The sequence below is a fragment of the Mesocricetus auratus genome, unplaced genomic scaffold, assembly GCF_017639785.1.
Source record: "Mesocricetus auratus isolate SY011 unplaced genomic scaffold, BCM_Maur_2.0 Super-Scaffold_100013, whole genome shotgun sequence".
Classification (NCBI taxonomy): Eukaryota; Metazoa; Chordata; class Mammalia; order Rodentia; family Cricetidae; genus Mesocricetus; species Mesocricetus auratus.
Genome location: NW_024429196.1, coordinates 12,113,101 through 12,127,850, shown reverse-complemented (window position 1 = coordinate 12,127,850; position 14,750 = coordinate 12,113,101). Strand labels below are relative to the sequence as shown.

At 42.9% G+C, this 14,750-nt stretch overlaps 1 protein-coding gene across 1 annotated transcript in view; it reads left to right on the top strand.

The window, feature by feature from the left end:
• Positions 1–14,750, top strand: part of Gad2 (glutamate decarboxylase 2) — a 66,457-nt gene that overhangs the window by 14,486 nt on the left and 37,221 nt on the right. Inside the window, exon 8 of the mRNA XM_005082688.4 lies at positions 11,404–11,483. Within this exon, the coding sequence (XP_005082745.1) occupies positions 11,404–11,483 (80 nt within the window). The remainder of the gene's footprint in view (positions 1–11,403; positions 11,484–14,750) is intronic.

Below are 14,750 nucleotides of genomic sequence, written 5' to 3'. Positions count from 1 at the left end.
TCATACTTGACAGAAGTTGACTTGGCCTGTTCTAGAAAGCTCAGACCACATGCTCTGAGACTACTTTTGCTATGCTTTCTGCTCTTTGTCTTATAAACTTGAAGTCCATTCCTTCATTTCCAAGAGGAAGAAAGGCTCTGTGCCACCATTGCCCTCATGTGTCTTGCAGGCAGGACAACCTTGTAGATCAAAGTGTTTGTGGCTGAGATGGTGTTTACATTTTTCTTCGGGTAGCATAGAGAGTACCTTCCTCACCAAAGATGCTGAAACACAGGAGTGAACGCTCTATATAGGCACTGGCTCAACTTTACATTCAGTGAGTTATACAGGTGTTATAAACTTAATGTTTTGTAGTTTCAGTGATCAAAGTTCTGCCACAAGCTTTTGTTTCTTAATTAGAAGATGATGCTAAATTATTAATCCCTGCCTGTGCCTGTAATAAACCACTCTGTCTCTTAAGTCAGGTTACAGGGACATTTAGAAATTAAGTGGTGTAGTGTCTACTTGCTCCATTCACCCAGACCATTTTAGACACAGACAGGAGCTTACAAGTGAGTCCTGCCCTTGAAGCTCCAGACAGAGGTCTCACATGATCCCCATTTCTAGTTCTTTTGGGTGTGATTCACCATTTCTCGTAGGTCCTCTTGGCTTCAGGGCAAGGGTATATATTTCCTATGCATTTTCAGATTTTATAATCATTTTGTTTGTACCTGTTCCTGAAATAGCTCCGAAAAGTCTCAAGAAAGAGTCAAGTCCTTCCTAAATGACCTTTTCTCCAGCCTAAACATGGTTGGTCCTTGGGGTAGGGTTTTTCCCATACAGAAGAAAAAGGAGCTTCTGTGCTGGTGTGGGAAGGAGAGGGGATGGCAGCGGCCACAGTGTCTTCTTGTTCTTTGAGAGGTTTTCCCAGCCCAGTGCTTACAGGGCTCAGATGAGAGTGTCATAAAACCCTTGACTCACGCCCAGGGCACAGGAAGCTGTGTTCAGGTAACTTTGTAAAATACCAATTCTGCTTTATAGAGGGGGAAACAGAGCTGCAGACATGAGAGATGTTTTGTCCTGGATTACACAACCATCATGGCACAGCCAGATCTACAGGCCCTGTTCCTCCACCATCCAGTACTGCTCTTTTAACTACTGGGCTAGGAGACTGAACGTTGTGCCGTGGCTGGTGGCTCTGAGTTGACTTGTAGTATCTTGTCTCAAGTGCTATTTTCCTCCTCTGCTTATTCCAGTGCTAATATTTCCTAATGTGACAACCCAGGTCAAGTTACTGTTACTATATTCTGGGTGCTGACTTTGTCAGCTGACATGTTTAGTTAGAGTCATTGTTCAGGTTAGGGTTACTGTTGCTGTAATGAAACAACATGACCAATAGTAAGCTGGGAAGCAAAGGGATTATTGGCTTACACTTCCATATCACTGTTTATCAATGAAGGAAGTCAGAACAGAAACTCAAACAGGGAGGGATCCTCAAAGCATGAAATGATGAAGAGGCCATGGACGGATGTTGCTAACCAGCTTGCTCCTTATGCCTTGCTCAATCTGCTTTCTTACAGAACCCAGGACCACCAGTCCAGAGATGGCACCACCCACAATGGTCTGGGCCCTCCCCAGTCAATCACCAATTAGGGAAATGTTCTATAGACTTGCCAATAGCCCCATATTGTGGAGGTGTTTTCTCAATTGAGGCTCCCTCCTCTCCAGTGACTCTGGTTTGTGTCAATTTAACATAAAACTCAAATCAGTGCAGCCATAAGGATGAAAATGGAGTTTAATGACTCTATGACCCATTGTTTCCAACTGGAAACCTCACACATTCAGGATGGGAAAGTCACCCTTTGCCTCCTATGTGACCAGTGCAGACTGGAACCTCATCTAGCTGATAAGGAGAACAAGCTGTTACATTTTTCTGTCTGTTAAAATGAGCTTATTTCTTGCAAAACTTGGGTAAGACTAAATTAAACAAATAGCATTAAAAGTGAATGACTCAGTGAGTTGCAACAGAGATAGCACTGAGGCCATGAGCAATGAGTTCCAAGATGACTCCCCTACAGTGTATGACATCACAAGATCACGACACTAGAAGGGCCATACAGCCCGTTCATTCCACATTCATCCTCTGCTGAATCATCACCTCCCCCAAGCCTTCCATGAAAGGAAAGCTTAACGAAAGTAATCTAGTGAATTCTAGATACGTTCTTTTTTCAATGTATGTTTTTATTTAAATTAGAAACGTGAATGTTTCACATGTCAGTCCCAGCTCCCTCTCCCACCCCTCCTCCCTTACCTCTCCACCAACCCCCCAGCCCCCCACCCAATCCCCACATCATTTCCCAGGGAGGGTGAGGCCCTCTTTGGGGGGATCTCTAAAGTCTGTCATTTCATCCAGGGCAGGACCTTGGCACTTCCCCATGTGTCCAGGCTGAGAGAGCATCCCTCTATTTGGAATGGGCTCCCAAAGCTCATTCATAAACCATGGTAAACACTAATCTACTACCCAAGGCTCCAGTGATTTCTGTGACCTCCTTCCTGGCTACATTCATGGAGTCCAAATCAGTCCCCTCTCATCCATCAGCCTGGGATTCAAGAGCTCCCCCTTATCTGGTCTTTGTGGGTTTCATCATCATGGTCTTGACCCCTTTGCTCATCACTCCTCCATCTCTGTCACTAGGTTCCAGGAATTCAGTTCAGTGTTTAGCTGTGGGTATCTGTCTCTGCTTCCATCAGTCCCTGGATGAAGGTTCTAGGATGGCATATAGGGTAGTCATCAACCCTATCATCAAGGAGGGGCTATTAGTGTAGTCTCTCCACTATTGTTTAGTTTGCCAGTTAGTGTTATCCTTGTAGATCTCTGGAGATCTCACTAGTGTCAGCTCTCTCCTCAAGCCTATAATGACTCATCTAGATATGTTCTTAAAAGCGATATAGAGATGATCTAAAATCCTAGCTCCAATCTCATCTGTCACTCTGAACACCCAAAATCCCATACTTAGAGACGTATTTCACATCTCTCTTTTTTCTTCATGTGACACAAGCTCTTCCAGAAATAGCTTCCATAAAACAGCACAATGTCATTGAGGAAAAGTGTCCTTCATGGTTGTAAGAATCTTTTAGGCAAATAACCAGGGCATATTCCCTGCACTTTTCACAGATCAGGGACTGCATGTGTGCATGTCCTCTAGTGTGGGTCCTGAGCCATCCACTCAGGCCTCTCATGGGAAGAAAGGAAGTAATTCTTCTAACTACAATAGAAAACAGTTTGCATGGTTTACATATGACATTCTGGAGGGAGTCAGTTGCCAAAGTTGTTCTCCTTAAGTAACAACAACAAAAATACAAAAAGTTTGTTCCACACAGCATGGAAAAAGGCAACTTTCATGTAATGCAATAGCATACACCAGGCACAAACTGACAGAAGGGAGAATAAGAAAATATGATCTAAAGTCAGTTTCATGTAATGCAATAGCATACAGCAGGCACAAACTGACAGAAGGGAGAATAAGAAAATATGATCTAAAGTCAGTTCATCTTCAATACCTTCTGCATCTGTGCCTCATTTCCATTCCTCTCTCATGTTGCTATCTCCTCATGCTCACTCCTGGCAAAGAACTTAAAAGCCTTGCCTATGTGTGAGTAACTATAACCACAGGCTACCTCTCCTGAAGGTGTTTTAGAGCAGTGGCTAATAAGGAACTGGGACAGTAGGGCATAGTCCCTGAGCTATAGATTCTTTACTTCTTAGTCCCCTTCCCCTCTTCCCTCCCCTCAAAATTCCACTTGAGGTAACCAGAGAAGCATTAGGATATCATCACACCGGGTAGGAGTACATAAGAATAAGAAGGACTATGCTGTGTAAAAACCTACTGTTGTCTGTCTGGGTGCTCCATGGGTACTTCATATAATATCTACAGTTCTCACCCCAGTTCTGCCTAGAGGCAGTGCTATGGCATCACAGTGAAGGTAAAACCAATGGGCATGTGGGAGGCACATGCAGGAGGAAAAGGGAAATTCTGTTGGTACTGTGGGTCACTGAGGAGTAAGGGAATTAACCCCTTGAGAAATAGTCAAAGTGGAAGATTCCAATTCATTCATAGACTTGACTTCCAGATCTAATTTTTGGAAATCCCCATTGCATATCAGGCAAAGAGTATCAAGTTCTAAGATAACTGATAGTTTGCAAAACTAGGAGGTATGGTATTTAATGGAAAGCCTGAAGGGTTAGGAGCTGAGATTCCCAAACCACCATATCATTTCTCTGTCCTCATTTGAAGTCTATGGATTGCTTCTCTTTCACCAGGCAGGTAGTCATGGTAGAGGAGCTGGTGGCTGCCTCATGCTTGGGAAAGACCCCATCCCAAGCCTTCTGGGGGTAGGAACCAGAAAAACCTCTGGATTTGCTTTCAGAATGGACCCTGCCCGTTTAGTTCTCCATGATCTACCTAGCCACCAAACTCACACCTCAACACTCATATTTGTGACTAGATATCTTAAACAATAAATAGTGGGCATTTTCCTGGATTTACTCTCCGAGTGTATGGCCAACAATGTCAACAAATATTTATCAACCATATGCAAAGTCTGCCCACATACAATTCCTTTGCCCCATTAGGAAACAGACAGTGAACTAGTTATCGCTCTGCAATTTCACGGGGCAGTAATGGGCTATTCTACAGAGTAGGCATAAAAGATCTGATACAGAGACACACATGGAATGAGGGATGGAAACATATAATTACCAGAAAGACTATTTAGTAGTCACTACTGAAGTCCTGGAAGATGGAACAGTAAGCAAAGGCCATGATTGAAGATAATTTTAGCAAGCTCAATGACAATCAGAATGATCAGTTACTGAATTAGGGAGTGGGAGGGGTGTGCAGAGCAGAAGAGATGGCTGGGTACTGAGGACTGTCTAAATTATCTTTGTTTCCTTCAAGACTAGTAAAGGCTATGATCCATTAAAAAATAATAAAATATTTGCATGTGACTAAGCATGGCTTGGAAGAATTGCTGTGGCCTTTCAGACTTCCCATCTAAATTCTAACAGAAGGAGAAAAGTCAGCAGAGTGCTGAGACTTCAGACTCTAGGGACTGGTTTGTCTCAGAGCCATATGCCATTCTGCTTGCTCTTTTACCATCACCAAAAGAGGGCAAAGCTTGTCCCTACTAGAAAGGGAGGAGTACAGGCTGGGGAGATGGCACAGTCAGTAGTGCTTGCCGTGCAATGAGAGGAACTGTTTTAGTCTCCAAAACCCATCTAATTAAGCCAGGCACGGTCATGAGCTTTCATAATCCCAGTGCTGGACATGTAGAGAGAAAAAAGTATCTGGGGCTTATTGGCCAGGGGAGTCAGCTAGCCAATCAGTGAGTTCTAGGTTTTGTGAGAGACCCCATCTCAAAAGTAAGGTGGAGAGTGATTGAAGACACTCGTTGTTGACCATGTGAATGCACGTGCACATGTGTGGACACACACACACACACACACACACAGTCTTTCCCTCATCTCCCTGCTCCCACTTTCCCTGTTGCACTCTTTCGCCCCATGTATTCCCTTCCACTTGTGCTATATGCCCTCCTTTAAAGACTCCTTCGTTCCAGTCTAGGTTTCTTATTTACTCTCATGTGGGTACATGGCATTTGATACTCAGAGGCTAGGAACTGCATGTGAGAGACAATGTTTTGCCGTTCTGAGCCTGGGTAACCTTACTTAACGTTTTCCAGTTTCATCCATTTTAATAATTTCATTTTTATTATAATTATTATAATTCAATACAAATCTGTGTATACCACATTTTATTTATCCATCACTTGGTAGATATCTAGGCAGATTCCATTTCCTAGATATCATGAAATCTAGCAGCAATGAACACAGATGTCTACAAATCTGTGTAGCATCCTTTAGTTATCTGTCCAGGAAGTATAGCTGGGCCATGTGACAACTCTATTTTTAATTTTTTGGGGAAGTCTCTACACCGATTGCTACAGTGGCTACACTAGCTTACACTCCTATAAGCAATTTATAAGGGTTCCTCTTTCCTCTCGTATCCTTATGAAGAGTATACCAATATTTGTTGTCATTTGTTTCCTTGACTATAGTCATTCTAACTGGGAGGAACTAGAATCCCATAGTAGTTTGAATTTGCATTTCTTTGATGGCTAGAGATGCTGTGAACATTTAAAATGATTTATTTCCCATTTGCACTTCTTCTTTTGATAACTATATGTTCAGAATATTGACCCATTTGTTGCTTGGAAGTTGCCATTCTTTATATATGCTAGATATTAATCTCTTGTCTGAAGTAGAGTTAACAAAGATTTTCTCCCACCCCACAGACTGTTAGTTCATTCTGTTAATAGTCACTTCTGCTCTGCAGAAGCTTTTAATTTCATGAGGTCCCATTTGTCAGTTTGGGGGCTGTTTTCTATGCTACTGTGGCTCAGAAACTGTTGTCTGTACATTTATCCTGAAATGTTTTCTCCTAGAAGTTTTCAACATTTCAATATTAAAAATGCAGAAACAAAACTTTCCATCAAACTGGAATTTTGGTTTAGTTTAAAACAAAAAAATCAAATGGGCTTTTAATATCTGTTACCCAGGAATGAAAATATGACTTAGTCCCAAATAAATACTAAACTATGTCAAAGCTTGATTATATTTTCCAAATCAAAAGAGAGAAGAGTAATGTGCCCAATGATGAACAATAGAGTACTATACTAATTTTCATTATTGGGAGACAAAATTTAATCCTTGAGGCTTCCAAATTTGTTAATAATTTTGCTTTCTGAAGACACCAACAGTAGTGTATCCCTTCCAGCCCCTATTGCAACAGCTATTCCTACGTGAAGACCATCTATCTGCTCTTGACAGGCACCCTCTAAGTTCTCTCTGGACACCCTTCTCCCAGAATCCTCAGCATCCAGGGAGGAGATTGGCTTTTAGATGCTGATTTCCTCTGTTTTATCCATCAGTGGTTCCATCACAAGAGACCAAGGATTAAAAATGATTGTTACATGTTGTCTCACACATAGAAAGGCACACCACTCAACTGGTCTCTGCTGCTGCTTCATTGACTGTCTTTGTGATCGTTGGTTTCCTTCCTCCTTGCTATTTGTGGATACCACTTAGCTACATGCTTCTGTCCCCTTTCCTGGGAATATAAATAGTGCTTGGTGCCTAATTTTCTTTTTTCATGCCTCATATCACCTTTGTTCCCCATCTTTAAGATCTCTATTGGGGCGTATGGGCTTCCTTCAGTCTGTGGCATCCTTACAGCAATCAATTATCCTTTGTAATTACTCCTCAATTACAGATCCCTGTTCGTTCCCATTAAGGACCAGACAAGAACGCGCCTCTCGCGGGCAGGTGCATCAGATCTCTTACTTAGTCACAATTCGCCAATCTGCAGATCGAAGCTTCAGAGAACATTTACTGAAGGGCACAATTTGAGGTGTTTGTGCCTTTTCAGCCAGGATGGCTAGCCTCTCTGAGCCCTCCTAGCTAAAAGAGACTGAGCACTGCTCTCTTCTGAACTTCTGCTCCAGGTTCCCCTAGTCTCTGCGACATACAAAGGGCAGAGACTACAAATTGGTCTGTGATGGGGGGAGCGGTGTCACACATCCTTAAAATCCCTGACCCATCTGAGCTCTTTCTCCCAGGTATCTTAGTAACAGATAGTCACTTTGTCTTTCTGTGGTTGTAAAATGAAGTTAATGGTCCTTTCTCATTACTTCCAGCTACACTGAGCTTTCAAAACTCATCCCTTTCGTGTGTCCCCTTTATTGGCTGATGTTATTTTTGGCTGTTACAAATGTGATTTCCTGCTTTACTGGACAGTTTCCATAAAAACATACATGTTCTGAGCTCATGCACTGCATACTGAGAATTTCAGACAAGTGGGGACTGGGCGCTGGAGAATAGCACGCCTCTGTAGAACCATGATTTAAAATTCCACTCAGCAGCCCTTTGGAGATGTAAATTGAGGGAGCTGATCTCCTTTTGGACAGCTTAATGATCTGTAGTTAATAATAAGAGGCTGATGGGCAGATGCTGTACAGCTGGGCTTAGGGTAGCCTTGCCCAACTCTCCAAATGCCAAGGTGATTATAGCCATCAAGACCCAGATTCCGAGCAGGAAGCAAAAGCACCAAGAGTGGGCAGCAGGCTGTCAGTATCACCCACCTGCCCGGCCCCAGACACACAACACCTCCTTACAACTCCAGAGGAGGAAGAGTGCTGGACTTAGGACAATTTCTCTTCCTACTTGAATGCACACGATGTCACTAAATTTGTGAAAAATTAAGTACAGGTTCTTGAAGCTAGACAATGAGCATCAGAGAAGAAAGAAACTTTAGATGTGTATGTGCGGAGGGTGGGGGCGATATATAGAATACATGTGATGTGAAAGCAGAAGGGGACCAGTGGGGGAAGGGAAGGAACCAGCCAGAGGGGAACAGAGGATAGGGGAGAGGCCTAGAAGAGATGGATCAAGGAAAACAAATACATCTGAGAATACCATGATGAAACTCATTACTTTGTATGTTGATTTAAGAAAAAAGTCAAAGGGAGGGAGGAAAGCTTTGAAGAGCAAAATGTGAGTTTGAGAGTCATACAGTGTATTATTACAGGAGGCAGTTGCTAAGTGTTTGTGAAAAGATGGTTCAGGGCTTGGGAATGGCTCTGTGAGTAAAGCATACCAGGGGGTTGAGCCCCAGAATCCACATAAAAACCAGCTGCAGTAGCACAGTGTCTATGATCTTAGTGTATCTTTTCTGGGAGATGGAAGAAGTAAACATGGGATAAATATCCAAAATAGGGGGCCAGAGTTAGCCTGGCGTATGTTTGAGACCCTGTCTCAAAGTGGAAGGTGAAGACTGATATCCATGGTGTCCTCTGACTTCTGCATACAAGCTGAATTATGCACATGCCCTCATTCTCTCTCTCTCCCTCTCTCTCTCTCTCTCTCTCTCTCTCTCTCTCTCTCTCTCTCTCTCTCTCACACACACACACACACACACACACGAGATGGGGAGATTTGTTTCAGACTTTTTTTGTGTTGGGACCTCATATCCAGTTACAATTTTCAATATATTTTTATCTTTCCTCAAGAAACCCAAGCAAATTCAACTAAAGCAATCCCATTCAAAAATAACCAAAAGGCTTGAATAGACATGTCACCAAAGAAGCACATGAAGAGAGTCTAGGTCATTCCCTAGAGAGCGCATATCAAAAGCACATGGTGTTATCATCACATCAAGAGGCAGAAAAACACTAGTCAACTTCAGGGAGCTGAGACAAAAGAATCACTTGAAATCAGAGAGTCAGTGATAGCCTGGACAGCAGGGAAAACCTCTCTCTAACTCAAACATAAATCATAAATATTAGTGAGGATGTGGAGAAACTGCACCCTTAGTGTGCTGTTGATAGATGTGTAAAAAAAATCACACAATAGGTAGACAGTAGTACGGCAGTTTCTCAAAAGTTAAAATTATATCAACCATGTGGTCCAATAATTCTGCTTTCAGCTATGTACCACAAGAAATTTAAAACAGTATCTTCAAGAAATATCTGTACATTTGTGTTTCTAGCAGAATTATCCACAATAACCAAAAGGTAGACGCAACCCAAGCATCCACAGTAATATGATTACATAGATACAATGTAGTGAATTCTATGCTAAAATAATCCAATTGACAGAAACCAAGAATAAGATGGTGGGTGTCAGGGGTGAGGAAAGAGAGAACGGGGCGTTACTGTTTATTGAAGAGTTTGGTTTTACATAATAAAAGAGTTCTGGGTAATAGATGCTGGCAATTGTTGTACAACAAGGTAAAAACAGTTAAGACTACACAAATAGTTATTTCTCAAAGATGGTTAACATAGTATTTAAGTTACACAATTATGTGTTTCACTATAATATTTTAAAAGCATGAGTGGCTATGATCCCTTAAAACTATAATAACAACCAACCTAGCAAGATATATGCATGGGTACAATAGTGGCATGAATGTTATGGAAGTAAACATCTGGTTTCCACTTAGATTTAGAGCATTCTCTACAGGAGGAAATGCATGCCTAGCATCTGACCAAGAGCCCATGGCTGGAGAGCTCACCTACTACTATTTCTTATTTTGCTAAGTTGACTCAGTATCAGACTGCCTTCCAAATTTCTATCTCTATACCCATAGAGTATTGTAGCTCTCAGACCCCATTAGAGAAAATTTGTTCAGGAAATAGTGGTTAACACAGAAACTCAGAAGTAGTCAAAGTACAGAGATTAAGTATCTGAAGAGTGCTCAGCCACAAATGGTACCTCTGGATCACAAGGATTGGGGCCTATCGTGGAAGAGGATGTAGAAAGATTATATAAGCCAGAGGTCAGGGAGAAGCAGATGGATACGGTCGGTGCCTTCTGGATGTGACAGGACCACTGCACTCATGAACTCACAGCAGCTGTAGTTGCCTAACAAGACCTGCACAAGAAAAGGAAAACAGTCTACATTCTACAATAGCACGTGGAGGGACTCAGCAACCCCTTCCCCGGGTGAGATCTGTTGAGAATGATGGCTGCTACGGAAGGAAGAGCAGGTTTTATTTCGTTTTCGTTTTTGAGACAGGGTTTCTCTGCATAGCCTTAACTGTTCGGGAAGTCACTCTGTAGATGAGGCTGGCCTCAAACTCATAGAGATCCACCTGCTTCTGCCTACCAAGTGCTGGCATTAGAGGTGTGCATCACCACTGCCCAGCCAAGAGAGTTTTCTTTAAGGCCATGGTCCCCAGTTAGTTCAACCATGCTCCAGCGAATGGCCCCACCTCATGAGTATGTGGGTAGCACAAACTAGACTCAGTCAATTGTATTAAAAAAAATAAGAGAAGACATGAAGCTGGAAGGAGTGTAAGGAGGTGTGGGGTATCATGGGAAGACTTAAGGGAAGAGTGGAAACAAATAGCAAAACACACTGTATGCATATATGAAATTCTCAAAGAACTAATAAGTATATTTTGAAACATAATAAATAGGAGGGCTAGAGAGATAGCTGAGAAGCTAAGAGCACTGGCTGCTCTTCTGAAGGACCTTGGTTCGATTCATCCCCACTGCAGCTCACAAATGCCTGTAACTCCAGTCACTGGGAATCCAATATCCTCTGCTGGCCTCTGTGGGCACCAGGCACCCACATGGTACACAAACAAACATGCAGGCAAAACACACACATAGAAATAATTACATTTTAAAATCACATATATAACTAAAACAAACAAAAACTCAGTGTGCGTGAGTGATTATCCCCCGAGAAGCCTGGGCATTGGAGGGGCAAAAGGGAAACAAAGGGGAAAAGCCAAAAGAGGAACTCAATCTTGTCTTCATGAAGAACTAATTATAATTTGCTTTTTATTTTTTCTTAACAGAGTCACTTTTCTCTCAAGAAAGGAGCTGCAGCCCTAGGGATCGGAACAGACAGCGTGATTCTGATTAAATGTGATGAGAGGTGAGCAAGAAATCTGCATCCCTGTCAGTTAACCATTTAAAAATGCCCCACAGGTGACTCTTTGTCTGAAAGGAGTGATGACTATTGGGCAGCAATGTTGCTTCGCTCTGAGACAGGGCCACACACTGTTTCTTTGGAGCACAGACTTGCTTGAAATCTCCAGATGTTGTTCCTTGAAACCATGGAGCCTTTCACAACTCCTGGATGAATTGGAACCTTTGTTAAATCAATCAAAACTGTCCTCAGTAGCAGGTATACAGGGACATTTATCACCTAGGCACATTAGCAACAGGCGATTAAAGCAGTGATTGATGCTGAGCAGCACTGAGCAGCATGGATTATGTAAACTTGCTGAAGTAAATGATGCCCCATCAGCTCAACAGCTTTGGGCAGCAACCAAAGAGTCGTCTTGAGGAAACTGTCTTAATTGGTACCCAGAATTCACAGCTTTCTAGAAAATAGGTATGATACCACTGTGGGGAGTCAGTAAAAATCATCTTTAGGTTATCCGTGTAAAGTACCACCGACTGATAAACCTAGAACTTACGAGAAATCAAACACAATCTTTAAAGGATTGAATAAGAGCGTTCACTAAATTAAAAGAAAGCAGGACAATGAGCATTTATCAGTTCAAAGGTGTCTATCAGACAGCTGAGCTCTGGCCATCCACCATGTCACTAGGCTCCAAAAAACCTCAGAGCATCATCTCCATTCTCTGACAGCAGAGAATGTAAGTGGGAAGATGCCACAGATTAGAAGACAACTGTGGCATGGTTGGATTTTCAGTGTAGGGTATACTGTGTGTGATGCTGAGGTATGGGAAGCTTGGTGAAGCGTTGGGAGGAAGCTGGAGTTTTCCAGTGGAGGGAGTGCTAACGTGGGCAAGGGAAAGGCAGGGACAGTCACAGAATACAGCATGTCTCAAGTACAGCCACAGAAGGAAGCAGGATGGGACACCTTATGAGGCACACAGAGTGGGCCTGATCAGAGAAGAGAGAAAGAAATTCATGGCAAATACGTTTGGTCACATGGAAAGATCTAAAATCCCAAAAGACAGATGGACAGTTGCATTGACCTCCAATAAATAACACCTCATTTTTATAAATGGGGGAGGGGCAGGTACTGCAGTGCTCAGTAGTCTGAGGCAGGAGGGTTTCAGTTTCAAGACAATTGGGCTACATACAAAGACCTCGTTTTTAAACAAATGAGAGGAAGAGAAAGAGAGACAAAGATGGAGATGGAAATGGAGAGAGAGAGACAGAGACAGACAGAGAGAGGAAAGAAATGTATGTGCCATTTTTCCTTTGAGTGGGGGAGAGCTGAACCTATCGCTGGCCAGGATAGAGCAGCAAATAAGGCAACCTGAAAATGCTTCTCTCCAAACGTGAAGTGACTGAAGCCACCCTCCAGGAAGCATGGGATGGCCAGGACAGGGACTCTAGGAATAAAGCAGGCAAGAAGCAATGAAGGCTTGCAGTAAGGCAAACATTTCTCGATAGAGGACCTGTCTCATATTCCTTATTATGAGATGCACGAGAGTAAGATGTGAAGAGAAAGTCAAAAAAGAGGCAGCAGCTTCGTATTCATTTTCTTTGTTTTATTACTAGAATAAATTGCTGATGGGAAATGTATCTACAAATAGAAAGCAATAGAGCATATAGAGTCAAATTTAAATTTTTTTGGTATTTTTAGAGACAGGGCTTCTCTGTATTATTTTAGAGGATGTCTTGAAACTCATTCTGTAGACCAGGCTTTCCTCAAACTCACAGAGATCCGCCTGCCTCTGCCTCCGGAGTGCTGGGATTAAAGGTGTGCACCACCAACACCCGGCAAGTCAAATTTAATTTTTTTTTGATTTTTTACGAGACAAGGTTTCTCTGTATTGTTTTGGAGGCTGTCGGTCCAGCCTGGCCTCGAACTCACAGAGATCCGCCTGCCTCTTCCTCCCGAGTGCTGGGATTAAAGGCGTGCGCCACCACCGCCTGGCTTAATTTTTTATGAATATGCAGCTAATCTAAGTAAGAAACCAATAATTTAGAAAAGATCACCAGGCCAGACCCTTGGCCTCTGACCTACTTAGTCACCAGCCTAGTTAACAGATGTCCCAACATGGAATCCCAGTGGGATGACAGGTGACCTGTGACAGCATGGGGAGCTCTGGACTCCACGAAACAAGGCATCAGTATTGCTGCTCCTGCTTCAGTGGAATCACGTGTGACCATGGAAGTGGCCTTGAGTGGGGTGGCCACAGCAAGGGTCTAGCCGCCCGGTGGTAGATTAATCAGAGACAAGGTTGTACTCAGAAGGGAAAGGTAAGCCTGAAGAAAACAGAGCAAGAACAGAAAAAGGACAAGATGCAGGAAAAGACCACACAGGGACCTTCCAGCACAGAGGCCCCAAAGGGTATCATTCACCAGCAAGAAGCAGAGAAAAGTGCAGGGGAAGGGGAATTCTGGGAAAGAACTCCAGGGAGATGCAGACTCACTAACTAGCCAGTCATCCTTAATTTTGAAACTGGTTTTGTTTTTTTTGTTTGTTTGTTTGTTTTTTAATTTCAACTATTTGAGAAACCATCTGAGAGACTGAATGTAGCAAGTCTCTTTATGTATTGCCAGTCAGCTCCCAAACAATGTTTTGGAGAATTTTTGTTAACTATGAAAGTTCGGCCTATAGCATAGGCTTGCTCCTCACTAGCTCTTATAACTTCATTTAACCCATTTCTATTCATCTACATTTTACCACGTGGCTTTTTACCTTTCTTCCATTCTGTATGCCCAACTCTGTCCGTGTCTCATTGGCATTTCCCCTGTGCCTCGATTATGCTCCTACTTCTTCTCTCTGCCCAGAAGTTCTGACTACACCTTCTGCATAGCTACAGGCCATACAGCTCTTTAGTAAACCAATCACAGCAATATATCTTCACATAGTGTACAAATACCCCATAACTGAACAGCTGCACCTTTTCCCGAAAAAGCTTGGCTGCTAGGGGCCCCTTCCTCATGTCTGTCCCCTGGGAAGTACTGAGGGAAGGAGTCATCAGACAGTGGGGATCTGGGGCCATTTCTTCTTGTGTTCAAGAGCCTTGGGGAAGGAAAAGGTGGGGGAACAACATACAAACTAAGGAAACAGATTCCCTTTTTTTCTAGGAAAGAAAGAAAGGATAAGAAACATTAGGAAAGCCAGGCGTTGGTGGCGCACGCCTTTAATCCCAGCACTCAGGAGGCAGAGGCAGGTGGATCTCTGTGAGTTCAAGGCCAGCCTGGTCTA